Source organism: Gobio gobio (assembly GCF_949357685.1).
Source record: "Gobio gobio genome assembly, chromosome: 5".
Taxonomy (NCBI): domain Eukaryota; kingdom Metazoa; phylum Chordata; class Actinopteri; order Cypriniformes; family Gobionidae; genus Gobio; species Gobio gobio.
Window position 1 is genome coordinate 53,428,678 of NC_137101.1, and position 23,309 is coordinate 53,451,986.

Consider the following 23,309-nt stretch of genomic DNA (forward strand, 5'->3'; position numbering starts at 1 on the left):
TCATGATCGGGAACATTTGGTTCCCTAGACGGCACATTTCTCTTCTAATCTGCCACTGAACACAATTTTCCTGGTCACATTTAGAACTGGGTTTTTTTTTGTATTTACAAATTAAGTTATCATTTCCAAAGTTTCCAATATCACAATCCAATCTCCCCAACACTGAATGAGTATTGTTTTCTCAATCTATGATTTACTCATAACAGTATATTATTGTTTTCCCCTTTTAGTTTTTTTCTGGCGCTTAAATACCAGTTCCTAAGGGGAGAGGCAAACAGAAGAGTTGATCAACTTCTTCACTTGCTATGTGGTGATATTCAAAAATATTATTGGTAAGGCCAGTATAACGTTATTGTGATGTTTATCACATTAATTTAGGTCACACCGCCTATTAGGATATTCATTCTGTAATGCCATTTGAGTAAGGCCCTTGAAACAGTGTGCCAAGGCGTAGGGGTGAAAATATTCCCCTAAGAAATGGGACACCACTACTACACCATTACACGTCATCATACCCCGTTTCTTTTATTAATGTCCTGTGACATTTAACCAGTATGAACAGCAATGAAGTGCGTAGGCTATATCTAGCAGAAATCAGGTGCAAGCACGTTTAACAAATTACTCACTCCCAACAGAGTTTTGCACTGTATTTGGACTTAATAAAATGGCGCTCGTTTTCAGTTCAAAAACGTATGAGCCAGAGAACATACAAGACTAACTGCTTTTCCATCGGGCCAAACTCTTCTTTTTTTTTATTAACCGCTCCATTCCGTGCTGATCCGAGCCGGCCGGTACGGATATGGTTTCGTTATCTACTGTGGTGCTGCGATAATACGTTATACGTCAAGTCAGTCGTTGCCTTGGTAACTGTCACAATTCACCAGTGTGAGTGCCCATGAGAACCACCTGAGGGCACTCCACTCCAGATTGTCACTCCATCAAGGACTACATCTCCCATAATCCTTTCCTATTCAACACCCATTGATTACATCCACCTGCACCCCATTAGCTAGTTAGCTCACCCTTTATAAGCCTGTTCATTCTGTCAATCATTGCCAAGTCTTGTTTGTTGTATATACTGCATTTCTGAGCGTTTCCCTGGTTTCATGTCTCTGGTTTTTGGATTTCTTGCCTGTCTCCCCGATTACCCTTTTGCATCTCTCCTGCCTTGTTTGCCTGTGTGGACTGCTTGCCTGTGTATGACCTTTTGCTTGTTTTTGACTACGATTGTGGATTACCCTCTCAATAAAGCTGCGTTTGGATCCTCAACCTTCTGACTCAGAGTAGTACGTTACAGTAACGCAAGAGTTTACAGACGATGCGTGATGTAAATATCGACTGCGTTACGAAGGATGACCAGATATATATTTTTTAAACTATTATTAATGTGTTCAAATCACTCAAATAGTGTGTTTAGCAAGCTACAGAGAAACTGGCAGCCAGGCGACACACAAGTGATCGATCCCGAGTGGCAACATACACACATTCTAGCAGCACGGTAGCCGGTGGAGGGAAACTCCTCATACCCCTTTGTTTGAAGTGTGGTCCTGAAAAATCTTCGTTTGAAGGGCTAACTGGCCCTTCCCCTAACCCCTACCACTCCAGCCAAAAGAGAATCGAGACACCCCTTCACGTGAACGCTAAAAAACAAGGGGTAGGGGAAAGGGAAGGGCTAAGGGGTAGAAATGGGATTGGGCCTAAGTATTAAGTAAATTTGGTAATGTTATCTTTCAGATACTTGAAATGACTAATTCTATGCTTACAATACTGTCCTGTTACATGTCCTGCATGAATGGAATTAAATGAGAATTTAATTAATTAAAAATGATCAATTTCTGTGATTAAAAATGTCAATACTATATTTAATTTTATACACAATAATGCCTGTTATCCTCAGACTAAATGCTCTTTTGTTAATGTAGCTACCTGGACGACTTGGCAGATGCAGGAAGACTGAGGGTCTCCTCGTCAGCATCAACATCTACAGCAGCCAAGAACACAGTGGGACAGCAGATCCTGATAAATGAGCAAGGAAAGTGCTCTGTGCAAACAGGGGCAGGCCCCAACTCAGATTCAACTTTGAACACTGTGGATCTAGTCAAGATGCAGTGTGACTGTGGATTGTATGATAAGGGAAATGTGTGCACACATATTGTATCAGCATACACTGAAGCACAGAAATGTATTGATATTGCACAGCTACGTGCTGACATGGCTAGAGATATTGTTGCCAAAAAACAGTACCACGTTGATGGTGATTTCATCACTGTTCACCCCACTGATGTAAGTGCCACATTTGTATTTACTGGTGACCCTGCCTTTTGTACCTGTGCTGTCAACAGTTACGGTCAAAAGTGTGTGTGCTTACATGTTGCTGACTGTCTGCAAACCACCAACAATTCACATTCTACATGTCCCACTACGTGTCCCACTGCTGGAAGCGAAAATCTGTTTGTGCCAACAAATGTCAATGCACAACTTCAGTCTATGTTGACAGATTTACTGGAGTGGAGAAAATCAGAAAATTACATGTATAGTAGTGACCTGTACACTACAGTGAAGAGGGCACACACAATGGCCTTCAATCGTTTTGGCATTGTGTCAAGAAAACGAAAAAATACATGCACTTCATACTTATCGCCAGCGGATAGAGCAAGCCAAACGAGAGCTCTTCAAAAAGTGCAAAACAAGAAGATACAAGCGCTAAATAATAATAATAATAAACAGATTTAACGGAAAAAAATAGTTTAATTGCATTTTTTGCAGTGATTTTACAGTGAACAGTACAGTACAGTGAACAGTTTGCAGCACATAGTGTAATTGTGTCAGAAATAATGTCAAAATTCAATTTTCTAGAGCCCTTGCTTTTGCAACAAGGCACTCTCTTATGATCTGAAACACAACCTGGCATACTTGGGGTCCAAGTGTGTGTGTGACCTTTGAATACATGTCCATGTTGTTGCCCAACACTTGTTCGATTATGTCGAGTTCAGCACTGTAAACAAACAAAAGACATTTCTGAGACAAGTTACATTATATAAAATCATGGGTGTAAATCTGATCTAACAGTGGTGTGTGTGGGGGGGGGGGGCATAACATTTCTGAAGAGCAATTTTTGAAGGGGACACAAATAATACAGCCACAATTATACTTGTAGAGGATTTGTGTACACAACAAAAAACCTTAATACTATCATTAGTGTATCATGGAGACTGTACCATTATCCTTCTTTTCAGTGTTTCTGTTCTATTTTTAAGTTGTTTACAATCAAGCCACAAAAACAACTTGAAACATAATGACTAATTTTGAAAAAGTGTCCCCATATAAAAGAAATACAATGCTTTTGTAACAAATAAATGTTTTAGGTTATAGTTATATAGGTTATATACTTGGCGTTTTGGTGTACGTTAGGCCTACTGAAAAAAGATCTGATGTCCGTTTTTATTTTCTCTGGGCAACAACAACACAAATCTTTAACGTCACATTTCTAAATATGAGTTAGGTTCATGTAGATCTTCAATATTAACCCTAATATCAGTTCACACACAACGTTAGGCTTATCGTTGTGTAAACGTTAGTTGTAGTGGGTGCATTCAAGCTAGGTAACGTTACATTATATTACACTAACATAGCGAACTTTGTCACTAATTTATTAATTACTCCGCATCATTTCTATTTGAGAAAAGAAAAACTTAAACCAATGTTTAATGTGAATAAAATAGCCTTGAACAACCTACTTACTACATTCCTGTCAGTACCCGATGTGTGAGTCAAGCACAGATCCTGCATAGATCCTGAGTGGACCAAACCACTGTAAGGCAAGGGAGGGGGAACTCAAATGTTTCTAAACTTAAAAATAATTTTTTGGGGTTTGTATTGTTTTACTTCTTACACAGATATTTTAAGCATACATCATTATGCTATTTACAATACGCAGCATTGTTTTAATGATATTTCTAGGGGGGGGGGGGGGCAACCCTTAGATGGGAGGGGCCCCCCCTGGGATTTACGCCCTTGTATACAGTACAATTACGAATTGAGTGAAAGCACTGGCACAACAATATTATGCCAATTCAGAAGGAGAAAGACTTAAAAAGTGAAAGGAAAAAGATATCTGTATGCATATTTTACCTCAAGTCATGATCCTCTCTTCTGCAGCCTCACTCGGTGTGGGATAATTATGTTTTATGGGACAATTATGTGTTATCTAAAAAGGTTAACTATGTTTGGTATATTACAATATGTTTGGAATCTTTTAAAATGCTTGTGTAACCACTTACAGCAGAGGCCTATGGTGACTAAAACCAGTCACCATATGAATTAACTAGAGGTACGCTCTGATAGCGAAAGTATTTGAAACCTTGAACTGGCAGTGGGGGAGCAGCTATGCTTGGTATGTCTTTGTGTGCAGATGCCAAATAGGGGAGGTCGAGAGGAGCAAAGGCAATTGGAAAGTGTCCATCGAACCAGGAGAAAGGCGTCACCAACACAAGAATAAAAACTGCATACTTAGCCTTGAGAGACATTACAGACGGCCCGTATGGCTGTATTGATATTGCTGTTCTGTAATCCTGAGCTCAGAAGCTGATCTGATTTTGCTTTATTAAACTTTCAAGTTACTTTTATACCTTTACTGAATCTCTTGCGTCTACTTATTGACAAACCAAAGAACTGGGGAGGAAACGGCGATTTCCAACAATTTGGAGGGGGCACCCGGATTTGTCACGACGCTGAAGTCATCATTGGGGGGCGATCCGCTTTCAACCTCTCTGCAGAGCATCTAAAATAAGGTAAGCAGACACCTTTTTCATAAAAGATCTGCATAATTGGATATACCAAATTATCAGGTTGAGAGGGGATTGTGTACCAATGTTTATGGTCCTACAAAATCAGATCAGTTGTTAAGGTTAAATAAAAAAAATAAGTCGTAAAAGCCTGGCAAGGTTGGGAAAGAGTTGACCAGGCTTGGTTACAATGTTATGAAAACTCTGTTTATCCTGTGAAACCCGGCGTGGTGAAAGATAAAAGTTAAATAAAAAAATAAGTCGTAAAAGCCTGGCAAGGTTGGGAAAGAGTTGACCAGGCTTGGTTACAAATATTATAAAAACTCTGTTTATCCTGTGAAACCCGGCGTGGTGAAAAATAAAAGTTAAATAACAAAATAGGTCATAAAAAAAAAGAACCTGGCAAGGTTGGGAAAGAGTTGACCAGGCTTGGTTACAATGTTATGAAAACTCTGTTTATCCTGTGAAACCCGGCGTGGTGAAAAGATAAAAGTGTCTGAAGTCTAAAGATCTCAGTGTGTGTGATAACGAGTGTGTATAATTCCGTATTTGGGAAGTTCGAGTGCTGCGCACCTTCTCTGGACCGTCACTTAACTGTGACCTGGTAGGAACGGACGCAGTATTCGGACAGCTCAGAGAGGAAGAGAGATTGATGAGCCCTCTTGAAATGAGAGGGTCAGAGTGAATGTAATAAAACCGAGTGATTGAGTGTGTGCGAAGAGATCATAAATAAATGGTATTAGAAGCATTGCTACCAAGACAGAAAACGCGTATCAAGAATGTACCAAAGTGTTGTGTGTAGATTGTTAGGACATAGACCGGTCTATTAGATAATTCAATGAATAAGCAGGCCTGCAAACAGGGATTGATCCGGAGGATTGAACAAACTGGTGGCCACCAAAAAACACTGGAGTTTTCTCCTTAGTATAAGTGGTTTGTGCAGTTCCCTGAGGAAATCCAAATAATTAACAAAAGGGATTATAGAAATATCTGATATACAGAGATAGAAATATATGGAGAGAGAGACAAGCTAGATGTAGGTACTATGACTGTATTATACATTGACCTGTTATATGAAAATACAATTTTGAAAGTCTGAAAGTTTTATCTCGTTATCAATGGGAGAAATAAAAATTGTATCCATTGAAGATATTCAGAGAATATTTGGATTATGTTAATTAAAATCAAATTACATTTTGTTGGATGAGCAAAATTGGGTGACCAAGTTAAACAGACATTTTTAACAGACATAATATACACATTTTAAAATAATGAGAGTCATTGATTTAATCCTAACAGGGTTTGAGAGAGTATAGGAATCAATATAACGAGAGATAAAACATTACAGTATATATGAGACTGAATATAAGGCAACCCAGACAGACTGAAAAGCTGCTATTTCCTGCATTCTGCAAAGAAGAACTTGCTTTATTAAAATAGCATGGGGAAACTGTTGTTATCAACCAGATGATACATCTGAGATTAAGAGACAATTAAAAGAGATGGTTAAAGAACAGTTTCAGAAACAGGCAGGAGATAGACTAGACCACAACATGACAACAATAGAAAGCACAAAGGAAAGTGCTGAATGGAATGAGATTGACCTGAGAGAAACTTTAGGAGCAGGGGGGGGGGGGGGGGGGTCAATTGGGAGCCATACTGGTAGCCAGTATGGAGACGATAGAGATCAAGTTACGGTAAGAGGGTATGAACTAGACGTAGAATACGGAAACAAAAAGAATAAAAATGAGGAGGAAGAAGATAAACTGGAAAACAGCGGCCCCAGATACAACACCAGGTCTAAAACAGATAGAAAGAACAGGAATATCTTACAGACATTCAGAGGGGGTGAAGGTAAAAAATGTCAAATGTTGTGCCCTTTAATTCAAGCCAGGGGCGGGGTAGGTAATGAGTACAAACCATGGGGACATTCAGACATGAATGCAGTTTTGAGTAAACTCCCTGATATAACAAAGGGAGGAAAAATGTGGTTGGTAAAAGTCATAACATTAACCTATGGAACAACCTTGGCATTAGGAGATGTTAGGGCATTGTGGGGAAACCTAATGACCCTGACTCAGGTAGAGCAAATCGAAAAACAAGCCGATACAGTCAATGAGTCCAACCATACACCCCTACAGCAGCACATTACTGACATAGGGAAGGCGTTGGATACATTATATCCAATGCCCAGATGGACTTATCAAAGCATTAAGTTCAAGCTGCAAAACGGAGAGTCAGCCTCAGCATACCTACATAGGTGTGAGGCGGAGTGGGAGGGAAGAACAGGGGAAACTCCGGATGATAAAGAAATATGCCAGGAGTTTTTTAGACAGGCAGTAATGAAGGGGGTTCCAGATGTTGGAGTCGAGGCAATGGAAAACAGTCCCGATATGGTAGGAGGGGATAATGCTACCTGGACGAGACATTTTGTGTACCATGTAGATAGAGCCATAGATAAACGAGGAAAGGAGGACACTGAGTTAGAGAAGCTTAAAACTCAGCTGTTAAAAATGCAGATAGAGGTGGAAAAAGACAAAAATAAGAAAAAACCGAAAGAGAATTCCCAGTTGCCAGTTTTTCCAGTGGCAGGGGTCCAGGAGAAGGCTCGATCACCTGCACACAATGTGCATCCTGTTACTGGGCCATACAGCCCACAAGGGTTCCCTGGGTATCCTGTCCCTGACCCAACTCCAGACTGGCCACCACCATATCAAGATTTGAGGAGGGAATTGACCTCTAGTGAGCAGGGGTGTTTTACATGTGGAGCTTTGGATCATTGGAGGCGTGAATGCCCACAAAATGCCAGAAGGCCAAGGGGACCACCCCTTGCACAGGGACGGGCTCCTGTTAGAGGGGGACCTCAGAGGGGAAGAGGTAGGGGTACCCCAATGGAAAGAGGTTCATGGTATGGCAACCAACAGGTGCCCAGACAAAGCCCAGTCTGGCGCCCGTCAGACCATGCGACCTATTGACGAGACCCACAGAGAACCAGTGAGGTGGCGTTGGCTGAGCCCCTCCTAACAATACTGGTAGATGACCAGCCAGTTGAGGCCCTAGTGGACACTGGGGCCACCTTCTCCACTATACAGCTACAAAGGGTGGAGAAGGGCTCACTGTCCACACAAAGTGAGGAAGTGAGGGGGTTCTCTGGGGAAACTGAAAAATGGCCACTGACCAAACCACTACAAGTGAAGGTGGCAGGACAGAAACTACTCCATTCATTCTTATGCTCGGCTAACATGCCCTCTGCATTACTGGGGAGGGATCTTTTGATTAAATTAGGGGCTAAAATTCTCTGCAGTCCAAAGGGGATTACACTGATATTTCCAAATGGACTGACCACAAATTGTTCCTACGAAGCTCAGGACAGTCTGGGGAGGGGTCAGTACGTGATACAGGTCGAAAAAAAGGTTGTTGACAAAGTTTATTGGATGAGGTTAACTGAGTGTTCCAAATTGACAAAACTAATTTCTGAATGGGACGAATGGATAAAGTCTGTGCACAATTTTGAAGTCCCTCCAGACCCCTGGCACTGTACCTTGTATTATGACACCGCAGACGATGAGCATTATGAGAGAGAGTACAACAATGAACTGAAAGGTAGACTGACACAAGTCAATTGTACAACTTTATTCATAGGAGAAGAAGGAGTAGCCGTAGCAGTTCAGTTAACAGAAGAACAGCAGGGGTATTTTGAAGAGGGAGACACATCCTCCCCACACGTGTCCCTGCTGCTCAATCCAACCCACGAGGCGCGAGCATTAGGCCCCATGGTAAAACGACTACAACAAACCACTGATTGGGAACCAATAGGAGACGGTTGGGAGATGTCTAGAGCCGCGGGTAGTTATAAGTTCCAGGTTCAGGAACACGTCGAAGCAGTATACCAGACGGAAATAGTAACTCGAACTGTTATCATAACTAACCCAGACGGTGAAGGGGCCGAGCGAATGTTAAGAGACCTACCAAACACACTATGGTCGTCAGGATCTGGAGATGTAGGGAACTGGAACATAGCACCTGTATCATTTGAGATAGAAAAAGGAAGAGTAGTAAATGTTAGGCAATATCCAATCAGCAGGGAAGCCTCAGGGGGCATTAGAGAAACAATACGAGAGCTAGAAAATGCAGGAGTTCTATGTCGTACAGTTTCTGATTGGAACACCCCCATACTGCCCGTACTAAAAAAGTCGACAGGGAAGTACCGGATGGTACATGATTTGAGATGCATTAATGAGATTGTGACCACCCCCACTCTACCCACCCCGAACCCATACACCATTCTGGCTAAGTTGACACCTGAGCACACCCATTTCACCTGTATAGATCTGGCGAATGCATTTTTCTGTGTTCCTTTGGCAGACCACTGTAAGAACCTGTTTGCTTTCCGCCATGAAGGTTGTCAATATACCTACAACCGCCTCGCTCAAGGGTTTATCCTGAGTCCTGGGATATTTAATCAAGAGCTAATGGTGCTGTTAGAAACATGTGAATTGTGTGAGGGATCCATACTGGTGCAGTATGTAGACGATCTGCTAATAGCTTCAGAATCAAACGAGCGGTGTCTACTTGATACCGAAAAAGTGCTTCAGGTATTGTCAACAGCAGGCCTAAAAGTCAGCAAGGACAAATTACAGGTCAGTAGGCCTGAGGTAATGTTCCTGGGAAAAGTGATAGGAAGGGCTGGGACTGGTATGTCAAATGAAACAAAGCAAGCCATTCTGTCTTATCTAAATCCAACTAGAGTCAAGGACATGTTGTCATTCTTAGGTTTGGTTGGATACAGTAGACAATATGTCTCAGATTACTCAGAACGGACAGGGATACTGTATCAAAAACAACACCAACAGAGAAGAGTGTTAAGCTATGTCAGTGCACAACTGGACAAAATAGAACAAAAACAACCCCCGTGCGCCAGATATGCAGCTGGGCTGTCTAAGATGATAGAAAAAACGGAACACATAGTCATGAAACACCCATTGCACATCCTCTCTACACATTCTGTAGTGTCGTTCATTCAGTCATCTGCATTCACTTTTTCAGCACAAAGACAGAGTAAGTTGATAAAAACACTCACCGCCCCACACATAGTACACAGCCACCAAGGAGTCAACATGGCCGATTTGGTGGGGGAGGGAGAACCACACGAATGTGCACCAAGATCCCTGAAGGACGAGCAACTCAGGGAGGGGTTGAGTTCAGTACCACTGACAGATCCAGACATAATCCTCTACTGTGATGGTTGCTGCTTTAGGACAGATTTGGGAACTCTGTCAGCCAGCTACGCTATAGTCCAGCAAATAGGGTCAGACTATCAAACCATAGAAGCATGCTCCCTTAAAGACCGCCCTTCTGCTCAGCGAGCTGAATTATTAGCACTAATCAGCGCCTTGCACTTGGGCAAAAACAAGAGAGTAAACATATACTCAGATTCGGCATATGCAGTAACTCGGGAAAATTTGTTCCACCACAAACCTCAACTGGGTTGATGCACTTCCACTCGAGCTCATGTCAGTCAGATGTTCAATAAACAGAACCACTGGGTTCACCCCCTTCGAAATAATGTCAGGGAGACAATTTCAAGGCCCATGGGCAAAGTTTGATACTACGTGGGCCCTGGATGCTCCTGCTCGATATTATGACAAAGTAAGTGCAGTGGTTAACATGTTTTGTCCACAGAAAAGTTGGCCACAGGACGATACCCCGGAGATTGAACCTACTACAACCGAACTGTGGGTGAGGCTGAAACAAATTAAGAGAAAATGGTCGACTCCAAGATGGAGTGATCCAATGAGAGTCACTGCTAGAACCTCACACTGTGTCCAACTGGCAGGTAAAGGAAAAACATGGTATAATTTGTCTGCTTGCATGTTCTGTCCCCCTCCTGGCAGGTCGCTCGATGCAACCAGAATTGACCTTGTGGAAGGTCAAAGAGAGGGAGAGGAGGTGACGGAGGAAATCCAGGAGGAACAGAGAGACACACAGGACAGCCAAGCAGACACCCGAACAGAAACTGAAACATCGCACACTCAGCTCTACCAGAAAACGCTTGGAGGACACTCTGCCCTCCTATTCAGGAAAGGTGATCTGTTGAATACACCAGCAGATGTACCCATAGCTCATTGCATCAGCGCTGATTACGCCTTAGGAGCAGGAGTTGCAAAAAAGATTCGTGAAAAATTTGGCACTGAAGAATTAGACACGACCATAAGCCAGCCAGGACAGTGTGTCAGAACTCAACACGGTACTAAAGTAATATATCATCTAGTAACCAAGAGGTGGTGCAGGGACCTGCCCACTTACCAAGACTTAGAGAACAGCCTAGAACAACTAAAACACCAATGCACGAAGAATAACGAAAGAGTGATTGCAATTCCAAAAATTGGGTGTGGGCTGGACAAACTACAGTTTGAAAAGGTAGCAGAAATACTAGAGAGGGTGTTTCATGATAAAGAAGTACAGGTGGTGGTAATCTCAAAATGAGGAAAATACATGGGGTGGTGACATGTTGGACGGTGGGTGTGTTGATCTGTGTAGGAGTAATACTGTGGGGAATAGGGGAACAGCAAAATAGACATAAGAGAGGTAACAGTCTGGTAAAACAAGGAGGAAAAAATGGAGCAAAACTAACTCTAGAGAGGGTGACGGGAAAGGACGGACTGTGGGAGTTTGACCTCTGCCAAGTGATAGATTGTGGCAAAGATCCGATGAGATGGAGGGGTTATGACATATACGGATGTTTATGGCCATCCACCTCTGCCACACCAGTACCATGGTGCCACACAAAACCAGGGTATACCAAGACAGTTCTCACTAACAGCCCTTTGACCAAACCAGATCACATACAGCATAGGCTGAAATTATTTCGAGGGTACCAGCGTAGTTGGGGAAATTGGAAAAACACGTTAAGGATCTCATTGAAACATGGAAATGATCAAAAAGAAACATATATAACTCTAGGTGTAGATGTCTCGGGAAGAGATCCCTTGGGAATGATAATGATAGAACTCCAGGAACCAGAACCCACCTCAGAACCAACAAGTAAAAACCTAACCAAAGGCCCTAGCAAAACAATTAAAAGCATTGATTATAGCAGATTAACACCATTAGATGTGCTGACCATGGAAACAGGATATTATGACAGCAATTTGTGGTTAGAATGGGTAGTGTAGGCAGAAAGAATAGGAGGATGTTTTGTTTGTTATTTTTATAAAAAGAGCCCCTTCCCACACAATGTTTTATTATTTTTATATATTATTTTCATTTCTTATTGTTATACTCATAATATTTTCAAATGTAAATAAGAGGGGACATTTGAGAGTCAGAAGCAGGTCATTATCCATGTTACGAGATAATACAACAAGATTTAAAGGGAATGATTTGAAAGGTTATATATTTTCTAGATCACATGAATGAGGGAAAAGCATATATGAAAGTTTATATTGGAATTTTGAAATATGATGTGAAGTTCTATGCAAGCCAAAGAGGAAGAGGATCAACGAGCACATCAGTGCTTAGCAACTGGGTTGACTCTACTGGTGGTTTAAAAACCCGCTGTCAGCCCCAACACCAGGTAGAACTCATGGCAAGCCTAGAGTACACCTGGCAACGGTGGAGCAACCCAGATAGCGCTCCAGGCCACCGGAAGCGTCTGTGAGTTCCTCTGGCATAATGAGACATATATAACCTACTGATTAATAGTATGAGTCACTGAAAATGAATCTACTGAAGTAGTGATACCCTGGTATAATAATCGAATTGTAGTGAATGTAATGCACTGAAATTTGATGTGTGGTTGTCATCCCCTAACAGATCCATTAGATTAGGGAGGTGGGGTCTTTTACTCCTCTCTAGCCAAAAAAGGGGGGAGATGTTTGACCTCATACTCCAGTTAAGTCTTGTCCACATGAGGGAAGTGATTGAGAATGATGACTGGCTGGATTCAGCCATGACTTGAATGTTGAAAGAAAGGGCTGAACTTATGGGGACAGGACTTAACCAGAGGGCATAGGTATGGGACTCGCCTAAAGTCCCAAAGGGGGGATGATATGGAAAGTCATGTGGAGGAGATGTGATCTCGTTGAGATCAAGAGAGGGAATTGTGGGATAATTATGTTTTATGGGACAATTATGTGTTATCTAAAAAGGTTAACTATGTTTGGTATATTACAATATGTTTGGAATCTTTTAAAATGCTTGTGTAACCACTTACAGCAGAGGCCTATGGTGACTAAAACTAGTCACCATATGAATTAACTAGAGGTACGCTCTGATAGCGAAAGTATTTGAAACCTTGAACTGGCAGTGGGGGAGCAGCTATGCTTGGTATGTCTTTGTGTGCAGATGCCAAATAGGGGAGGTCGAGAGGAGCAAAGGCAATTGGAAAGTGTCCATCGAACCAGGAGAAAGGCGTCACCAACACAAGAATAAAAACTGCATACTTAGCCTTGAGAGACATTACAGACGGCCCGTATGGCTGTATTGATATTGCTGTTCTGTAATCCTGAGCTCAGAAGCTGATCTGATTTTGCTTTATTAAACTTTCAAGTTACTTTTATACTTTTACTGAATCTCTTGCGTCTACTTATTGACAAACCAAAGAACTGGGGAGGAAACGGCGATTTCCAACACTCGGCCAGCTGCTGGCCTATGATTTTGAAGGGTATTTCCTTGGTCAAATATCCTAGGTCTTTAGCAAGACCTTGGCACTCCTTTGTGACACAAAAGGAGCCAATGAGTAAATGAGACATTAAGTAAATGAGACATTAACATGTTACTAATGTAGTTTATATTTTAGTTACTAAACAGTTTACATTTTGTTAACTGTATGTAGACCTGTCACGATTATAAAAATAATCGTTTGATCGCGATTAATTGGTCTAATCGCGGTCATTACAGGTGATCGTTATTATTGCCCACTATTAGAAGACACAAGGGGGCCCTGTAGTTAGTAGCGGGAAGTTCGGATCATTTTACAGACTCGGATCTTTGAATCTCGTTCAGCAAAATGAAAAAAAAAAAAAAAAAATGAGTCATTTCAGCATAACAGGAAGAACGAAAGACTCGGACCCGGCGGAACGCGAACCTCGAAAGATGAACTAATAATTTCTCTTTCCGGTTCTGACAGCATAGTCTACTATAGGACTGACAGGAAGAACGAAAGACTCAAAACCGAACTCGAGACTCGAGGGATGAACTTACATTTTCTGTTTCATGTACAGAACCTATGGGATTTTGCGCACACGCGCGGCCAACAAAATGAACGGATCACTCTCTGAGACAACTCGGTAGTCCCGAGTCATATTAAAGAATCATTCGTTCATGAACGACGTACCTGCAGCACTCTACTTCTACCGGTCTCCCTCTGAATTCATTACGCTGAGCATTACGTTCAAATTATATTGCCCTGTTGATTTCTCCATCCTGAGTTAGAGCAGCCCAGTTATTCAACAAAGATGGATTTAGTTTCAAAGCCGAAAACGACAACGCCAATCAACATGACATCATGGCTTTGCTTAACTTTCTAAAGCCAAATGGCGTGTTATCTGTACGCATTTTGAGCTATCCGCGTGAATGTGTCTACGCTGTGTGATTCCGCTTGTATGTGTACGCCGAAACAAACCATCATCTCCGCGTGTATGTCTACGCCGTGTGATTCCGCGTGAATGTAAATGGATTTATAAACATACTAAATTATGTTTTTTTTGAAAATGTAAAAATGCAGAATGTTTCTTGTGATGGGTAGGTTTAGGGGCAGTGTGTGTGTGTGTGTGTGTGTGATGGGTAGGGGCAGTGTAGGGGGATAGAATGAAACGGCGTTGATAAACACGTTAAAAAGCGATTATGCGTCTTGATAGCACTCCAAAATGGCATAGCGAATTGGTGTGTCATACATAGGTTTCCTTTAATTTCCAAGTTGGCGAGAAAGTAGCCTACATGTGCATATGTGCAACAAGTACTGCTTCTGAAAGAATGTTCAGTACAGCTGGCAACATTGTCACCCCAGTTAGATGCTGTCTTAAGCCAGAAAAAGTCAACATGCTAGTGTTTCTTTCCCGTAATCTACCAAGCCATTAAGGAGCATGATTGTTTTTATTTCAGAATTAGATTTTTATGGCCTGTTCTGTTATGGTCATAGTTTATATTTGTGATTCATTGTTTCTGTTATTTACAGAATTTTCAAAGTTGTAAAATATATTTATATTTTACTTTAGTTTGGAATGAGATATTGACAGTCCTTTATGTGTTATGGTAACTTTATGGTGATTGTTTCTATTATTTATACTTTCATATACATTTACATTGTTTCTTTAAAATGTACACATTTCTGAAAGATACATATTTTTCATTGATTAAATTACTTTAATATTTAAAGGCTTTAAGTGTATTAATGTGTTATTGCAAGTGACAACTTACAAGGGATTCAATTAAATAATCACAACAATTTGTATGACAATTAATCGACAAAGCCCTAAAACAGGCAATTAATCGCCAAAGCCCTAAAACAGACAATTAATCGTCATAATCGCAATTATTTATTGGACAATTAATCGTCAGCCAAATTTCATAATCGTGACAGCCCTAACTGTATGGCCATTGGCATTAGTTTGCCTATGCATCATTCATTCACCTAGGCTACTTATGCCTCCAACATGGCTGACATTCTAAAACTTGCAGTTCTACAACCTTTGGTGGGAACACCTAGTTCAATAATAAGGGAATCTGTTTGAATGTACACCTTTAAGAAATCGCCTAGTTCTGACTACATATAGGTTACCTTCAACTAGTTTGGTGCACATTGTAGTGTTTGAGCCATACAGACTCAGCTGCACCTCTGCCTCTTTCAATTCCCTCACAAGCTTCTTTTTTTCCCCTTTGCCTTCCTCAATGAAGTCACCATGAGGTGACCACGAGGTGAGAAATCACAATGTATGATTTTTTAAACTATTTATTTGTATGATACAGCTGCAAATAAGTATTTGAACACCTGAGAAATGAAGATTTTTGATGAAAAGATTTCAGGATATTTCTCCATATAATGGAAGTCAATAGACCCGAAACGGTTCAAGGTCCAAATGAGAGGTTCAGTACAGCTTCAAAAGGGCTTTAAACCACATCAAACGGTACCAGACGATCAATAAAATCACAAATGCTCGCCTTGCTCTGTTCAGTGATGCGTGCTCGTGACGTAAAACGCAATTACGTTGAAAAGGTCACGCTAGACGCAGGCACAAAGACGTTTCAATATGTGGATATGGTCCTCCTTCCGCTCATTTGTAAACACTGACTCGGTACTTCCGCCTGCGTCTAGCGTGACCTTTTCAATGTAATTGCGTTTTACGTGACGTGACGAGCGTGCATCACTGAACAGAGCAAGGTAAGCATTTGTGCTTATAAAACTTAAACTTTATGTATTTAACAAAAAATTACAGATCATTTCGCTAGATAAGACCCTTATTGATCGGCTGGTACCGTTTTATGTGGTTTAAAGCCCTTTTGAAGCTGTACTGAACCTCTCATTTGGACCTTGAACCGTTTGGGGTCTATTGACTTCAATTATATGGAGAAATATCCTGAAATCTTTTCATCAAAAATGAAAATCATTTCTTTTTTGACTGAAGACAGAAAGACATGGATATCTTGGATGACAAGGGGGTGAGTAAATTATAAGCAAAAGTTTATTTGAAAGTGAACTAATCCCTTTAAGACGGGCCTGGACATGTGCTGGTTTAAGCAGGGGAACCTTCCATGCCATGCATGATTTCAAACCATGACGTCTTAGTGTATTACCAACAGTAACCTTGGAAACGGTGGTCCCAGCTCTTTTCAGGTCATTGACCAGCTCCTCCCGTGTAGGTCTGGGTTGATTTCTCACCTTTCTTAGGATCATTGAGACCCCACGAGGTGAGATCTTGCATGGAGCCCCAGTCCGAGGGAGATTGACAGTCATGTTTAGCTTCTTCCATTTTCTAATGATTGCTCCAACAGTGGAGATTTTTTCACCAAGCTGCTTGGCAATTTCCCCGTAGCCCTTTCCAGCCTTGTGGAGGTGTACAATTTTGTCTCTAGTGTCTTTGGACAGCTCTTTGGTCTTGGCCATGTTAGTAGTTGGATTCTTACCGATTGTATGGGGTGGACAGGTGTCTTTATGCAGCTAACAACCTCAAACAGGTGCATCTAATTTAGGATAATAAATGGAGTGGAGGTGGACATTTTAAAGGCAGGTCTTTGAGGGTCAGAATTCTAGCTGATAGACAGGTGTTCAAATACTTATTTGCAGCTGTATCATACAAATAAATAGTTAAAAAATCATACATTGTGATTTCTGGATTTTTTTTTAGATTATGTCTCTCACAGTGGACATGCACCTACGACGACAATTTCGGACCCCGCCGTGATTTCTAAGTGGGAGAACTTGCAAAATAGCAGGGTGTTCAAATACTTATTTTCCTCACTGTAGATAGATAGATAGATAGATAGATAGATAGATAGATAGATAGATAGATAGATAGATAGATAGATAGATAGATAGATAGATAGATAGATAGATAGATAGATAGATAGATAGATAGATAGATAGATAGATAAATAATGGAGTCTTTACACAGAATGTTCATGACACTTTAGAGCCGCCTTAACTCGGCTGTGTAAAGATGCCTTAAGATAGAATGGAAGGCGAGTGAGTGTCAGTGGATTCGAAATAGTTCATAGAATGGCAGTAAATGGAGTCTAATGGGCTTCAGTGTTTAGATTTGAATTTTGTCAGTTGGAGTTTGAACAGTCTTGGCTCATCTGAACATTCCATCAATGAAAGTCAATGGGATTTTTCCGAGTTGTGATCGTCATTTTTAGGAAAAGTGTGAGTCGGATCAGTCTGAAAAGATACAGCACACCGAGTCAAAACAGTCTGAAGCTCTGAGCCGAGTTTGGAGGATGTGGAGGTTAGGGGTGTGCCATATCATATCGTCCACGATAATACCGGTATACATTTTTACATGATAAAAAAAGTGTTATATTACAATATCAATGATATAGCAACGCAATGACGTATGGCGCATTTACGTTCCCTAGCGCGCACAACAACAAGAGCAGCATGTCAGCCTCCGATAAGGACTTAGTACCTAAAAAGGGAGCTGCTTGGTTACAAGAGGTCAGCCCTCTTGACAACTGACTAAACATTGACAACTTAAAGTATGAATCACTGAGTCGATTCAGCGGTTTGAATCGCCAAATTTCAGCAGTTTGGCGGTTTGACACGCGATCAATCATCATGAAGCTTTGACGCGTTATGAATCAGCGAGTCGAATCATGATTCGGATCGCGTGTCAAACCGCCAAACTGCTGAAATACTTGACTTTGGCGATCCAAACCGCTGAATCGACTCACTGATTCATAACGCTTCGAAGCTTCATGATGCATTGTTTTGAAATCGGTCATCACTATATAAGTTGTTTTTTAGGGGTTTTTTTGCGCACAAAAACTATTATCATTGCTTTATAAAGTTATTGTAGAACCACTGTAGTGAGATGGACTTTGTAACGCCGTCTTTAGTACCTTTTATGGGTCTTGAGAGTGTAAAGTGCATTGTGCCAATGGAGGCCTTTCAGAGCCATTGGATTTCAACTAAAATAAAAATTGTGTTCCGAAGATGAACGGAGGTCTTACGGGTGTCGAACGACATGAGGGTAAGTAATTAATGACATAATTTTCATTTTTGGGTGAACTAACCCTTTAAAGCTGCTATGTTTGCAGCGCAACATTTGACCGGAAGGGTAACATTTACAGTTATTTTCGTCAGTTACGGCTCGTTAGATCTAGCTTTCTGCCTTCTTTGAATCAGACACAGAGATAAAGTGTGTAAGATTACATTTATTTGAATGAATGGATTATAGCATTTATTTGGATTAATTATCGAGAGAGAGAGAGATAGAGAGAGAGAGAGAGAGAGAGATAGAGAGAGAGAGAGAGAGAGAGAGAGAGAGAGAGAGAGAGAGAGAGAGAGATTCGTACCTCTGTGACTGCGTCTGTTCAGCGTCTCTCTTAATCAAGATGTGGGTTTATTACTGAAAAATAGCGATGTAACCCCATCGTTGCTGAGAAATATAATGTAGTGATCCAGTAACTTAGCTTTCCCTTTCGAAAGGGAACTCTCGCTGCGTCTAGCTGACGCTATGGGGAACGCCCTCGGCGTGACTGGTGTCTGAAGCTACTGTCGAATCACGGCAAAGTCTTTGACCGACGTCAGCCCATGACGTCATCATCGTGCGACCCGGAAGTATAAAAGGGCGCCGTGCCAACACATACACATCTTTCTCGTCTTCAGGGACTGTCTGTTTGAACTGCTATACGAGTTAAGGTAAAACAAATTCAATTATTAATACACACGAGTGTGTATTTACTGCCTGGGATCAAGAGCATGCACAGTCAAGTTCATTTGAAGTTGTTTGTGTGTGAGTGTGAGCGGTTTTCAATCTGAGATCGCTCCACTCTAGTCTGGCTTTTTTCCTGAGGGAAGAGAGTTTGGCATCTGGAACTGGATGATGCTGTCCCGCTCAAGCTGAGGCTGAGCGTTGGCATACATCATGGGTTCTCAGATGCAGCTCGCCGATCGTCGCGACGATCTGGCGGCTAACGAGACTAAACAGCAAGTGCTCTTAGGGATGGCTGGTGAGAGTGGTACGAATCCTCTCAGCCACCTTGACCGTGTATGCTGAGCTGATGAATGTTATGGAACGTACTGCAGGCGCCATGTTGGCGCGTTAGAGGAGAGATCGCTCGTGATAGATTGCACGATCGATTTCTCCTTGGCCATAAACCATCAGCTCAGATGAGCCTTCCATTCCTTCTTGATCTTCTTACAGAGATCGAGAGGGCATGGAAGAATCCATATTCGACCCAATGTTCATCAACATCAGCGTTTTAACTTCGCTGATGTCGAGGGGATAGGGGAATATGGATATGTGTTGAGGCTACCGACTGGCGAGGAAAGTTTGCGAACTTTTCTCGCATTTCGCGGGCATCAACACTGAGAGCTCAAACTATGCCTCTCTAAATCACGTTGTGCTTTAATGGCAGGGGCATACACGGCAGCAGGTCAGGCTGGTGCTGCTTTTCACACCATGGCGGTGTTTCAGGCGTACCAGGCGGACCTGCTGGAGGATCTCGACCAGGGGGCCGGGCTGTCCCCTGAGGCGGTTGCTGAGCTGCGCCGCACCACAGATCTTTCTCTCCGGGCCACCAAGCAGACTGCTGCTGCTATCGGCCGCTCTATGGCGGCTATGGTGGCTCCGTTGAGGCGGTGGTTGGAAAGTTCAGGGAGGCGAAGGCGCGCTCAGCGGCATTTAAGACATGCATACCGCTGAGATCCGCGCCCCCACCCAGGCAGGCGGGACCTGGTCCTTCGCGGTCTGAGGACCGTAGGCAGGACCAGAGGGCTAGCGTCTCCTCTCGTGCTCCCCCTCCATGGAGGAGCAGGGCACAGAGGAGACGGGATTCCCGCGGGAAAAAGGATCTGAGGGAGGTGATCCAGGACAAACGCTCTCAAAGAAGGCGTTGGTGATGGATCACTTCCCTTGAGGGCGGTTACATCCTAGCCCTCTCCTTTTTCCTTTTTAATGTCTTTTTATGATTTTTTACCCAGGCGCTTCTTACATCAGGCCTGAGGCGGGCCCATGATGAGTAGAACTATGTTCTGATGGCCCGCCCGGACTTACTCAGTGAGAACGCCCCTTTCAGGCATTCAAGGGCGGTAGAACATGGTGGTGAGAACTGCACAATGAGTCTTCGCTCAACATGCCGCAGGTGAGAGTGGTCATTTTTGTGTATTACACTAAAAATATGTATTTCTAACAGACCCCAGGTTCCTGTATAGAGTTGGGTATTCATCAGAGAGAACTGTCTTTCCCCTGTTTAGTTGGCTTAGCACAGTGCCAGACTCTGGGCTGTGTAGGTGAGCGTGTGTTGGCTTTCCCTGGTTGGTCAAGATGGCGCCAGGTAGGCCACCGCGCATGGTTATCAGAAGATGGGCCTCCTCTCATATTGAGAGTAGTGTTTAGGCCGCCGCTCTTTTTTTTGAAATGTTTGCGGATTACTAGGCGGTAGCACACTTTTCTGATAGAATGGAGTGTTTGTCTACCGCTTAGGGTTACTATGTGTCTTCGGTTCCCTAAGCCACTGCAGGTTGGATTAGTTTATCTCTGTTACGACTGAGCGCTGCGGCGTCAGTTGGGTGTGCACCACTTGGATCGGAGGCCTCCTCTCATTGAGAGTTGTTGGTTTAAGTAGCAGCCAGTTTGTTTGTCTGGCAGTTATTTCTCGTCTTTGCGAAACTCGTACAGCTTGTAGGCTTTACAAGCCTCCCTGGAACGGGTCCCCATAGCAATGGGTAGCTATCATGTGTTAGGCCTCAGCAGGCCTCCATGAAGACGAGCCGTAGGGTCTAATATTACTACAACCCACATTTTGCAATATGTCTGTTCCCAGTTAGCAGGCCTCTAAAGTTAGGCCTCGCTGGAGGATTGCACCGATTCAAGAGTACGGTGACAGTGGTAGGCCTTATCAGGCCTCTAGTAAGGCAGGTGCCAATGCTGAAGCGTCAAGGTACTACTAGCCTAGCTGGCTATCAGGTTAAAAAGGGGCAATTACGCTCTCCTGAAGGTCGGCTGTCAATTGTAGGCCTCAGTAGGCCTCTTGAACAAGGCGCATTTTCAGTTGGAAGGCCTCAACCAGGCCTCACTGGAGGTATGTACCGATGTGCGCATCGGGACAGCTAGCCTGCCGGCTATCAGGTTGTAGGCCTCATCAGGCCTCCCTGAAGGCCTGCTGTTAATTCTAAGGCCTTACTAGGCCTCCCTGAGGGTGAGCTCCCAGATTGTGGTCACTCGAACGAGGTAGTAGGCCCCATCAGGCCTCCCTAAGGCGTTCCTGGGACCCAGTCATTTGAAACAGTTAGCACGAATTGCAAACAGGTAGCAGGCCTCCCTAAAGGCTGGTTATCAGGTAGTAGGCCTTAATAGGCCTCCCTTGAGGGCGAGTTCCTTAATCAGGATGCTCGACTAGCCTGCGTAGCTTGACTGTCGAGTAGTAGGCCTTAATAGGCCTCCCTGAGGGTGAGCTCCCAGATTGTGGTCACTCGAACGAGGTAGTAGGCCCCATCAGGCCTCCCTAAGGCGTTCCTGGGACCCAGTCATTTGAAACAGTTAGCACGTATTGCAAACAGGTAGCAGGCCTCTCCAGGCCTCCCTAAAGGCTGGTTATCAGGTAGTAGGCCTTAATAGGCCTCCCTTGAGGGCGAGTTCCTTAATCAGGATGCTCGACTAGCCTGCGTAGCTTGACTGTCAAGTAGTAGGCCTCCATTAGGCCTCCTTGAGAAAACAAGAGGTAACCTCAGCAGGACCATGCTTCGCTGGCAGGTGGTAGGCCTCCCTAGGCCTCCCTGGAAGTGAGCTTGAACGCTCTGAAAATTGGCGGTATTGCTGTCAGGTAGTAGGCCTCACCAGGCCTCCCTGAGGACGGAGTCCCGAGCCAGGATGCTTGGGTTTCCAGCATGGCTTGCTGTTAGGTAGTAGGCCTCTATAGGCCTCCCTGGAAAACCCGCTATCAAGTAGTAGGCCCACAGGGCCTCCTTGAAGGTGAAGTTCCTGAGCTAGGCACTTTTTGATTACCAGTTCTCTGTTGAGAACTTGTGGTAGTTGGGCCTACAGCTGGAGGTTACTCGCCAGGCAGGTTCAGCTGCTCCCCTCAATGAGGGTCGTCTATGAGCGCTCAGCCGCCTGAGCCTGGTCAGACGGTCGTAGGCCTCTCATGAGGCCTCCCTGTTAGATCAGTCCTTAGGCCCTTTCGGCCTCCCTACTGCTTTGAAACACAAGCACCTGGTAGATCCTTGATTTGAGCAGGCAGACTCCCCTCGCTAGCAAGGGTTCTAAAGCGCTACGCTGAGTATTGCTCTCTTGGATAACCCGTCTCTGAGTTCCGGGCTAAGTAGGACTGCCAATTTTTCAGTCCCTTAGTTTGGATGCCCCCTGGGCACCTTCCAGAGGCTCTGTTTTTGAACAGACAGGGTTGGCTAAACCGAAGTGTCCATAACACTTGATGGCAACACATAAACCTGGTGGCACTCGGGAGAACTGGTTTCCCGAGTAGTGACTGGCTGGGGTTCCTTCGGGTCCCCTAGCCACATTCCCTTAAAGGGACCCCTTCGGTGGAAGTAGTGGTCCCGGGCCTTCGAGCTGTCTAGATGGAACCCCACGCAGTGCATTAGGGTTCCGTTTAGTTGCATAGCTTGGGCTATGACCGTAGGGAGTGCTGTCACTGTCAGCCCAGTGACCTGAGGGGGAGTCGCTCAGGTTTTTCTATGGAATTACTTGTGTTGACAGTTGTCACTGCCAATGGGCAGACACTCCCCTCAGCATGGCGGCGTTGGTATATCGTTCCCCATAGCGTCAGCTAGACGCAGCGAGAGTTCCCTTTCGAAAGGGAACGTCTAAGGTTACGTATGTAACCTCTGTTCCCTGAGAACAGGGA

General features: G+C 43.4%; 2 protein-coding genes across 2 annotated transcripts in view; one reads left to right on the forward strand and one right to left on the reverse strand.

The window, feature by feature from the left end:
- The first annotated feature begins 235 nt into the window (after window positions 1-235).
- On the forward strand, window positions 236-13,352 carry LOC307126573 (uncharacterized protein). Its single transcript, XM_079817168.1, has 2 exons — window positions 236-332; window positions 1,923-13,352. Exon 2 carries the CDS (start codon window positions 6,287-6,289, stop codon window positions 7,757-7,759), a length of 1,473 nt encoding a protein of 490 aa, XP_079673294.1. The 5' UTR covers window positions 236-332; window positions 1,923-6,286; the 3' UTR covers window positions 7,760-13,352.
- The window catches only part of LOC307126329 (protein NLRC3-like), a gene marked incomplete at its 3' end in the record, with an annotated part of 57,090 nt that continues 47,111 nt past the window's right edge, over window positions 13,331-23,309 (reverse strand). Inside the window, exon 9 of the mRNA XM_079816793.1 lies at window positions 13,331-13,498. Coding sequence (XP_079672919.1) covers window positions 13,331-13,498 — 168 coding nt within the window. The remainder of the gene's footprint in view (window positions 13,499-23,309) is intronic.

Excerpts from the sequence above, each read along its gene's own strand:
- LOC307126573 (XM_079817168.1), top strand. The coding sequence starts at position 6,287 with ATGGTTAAAGAACAGTTTCAGAAACAGGCAGGAGATAGACTAGACCAC.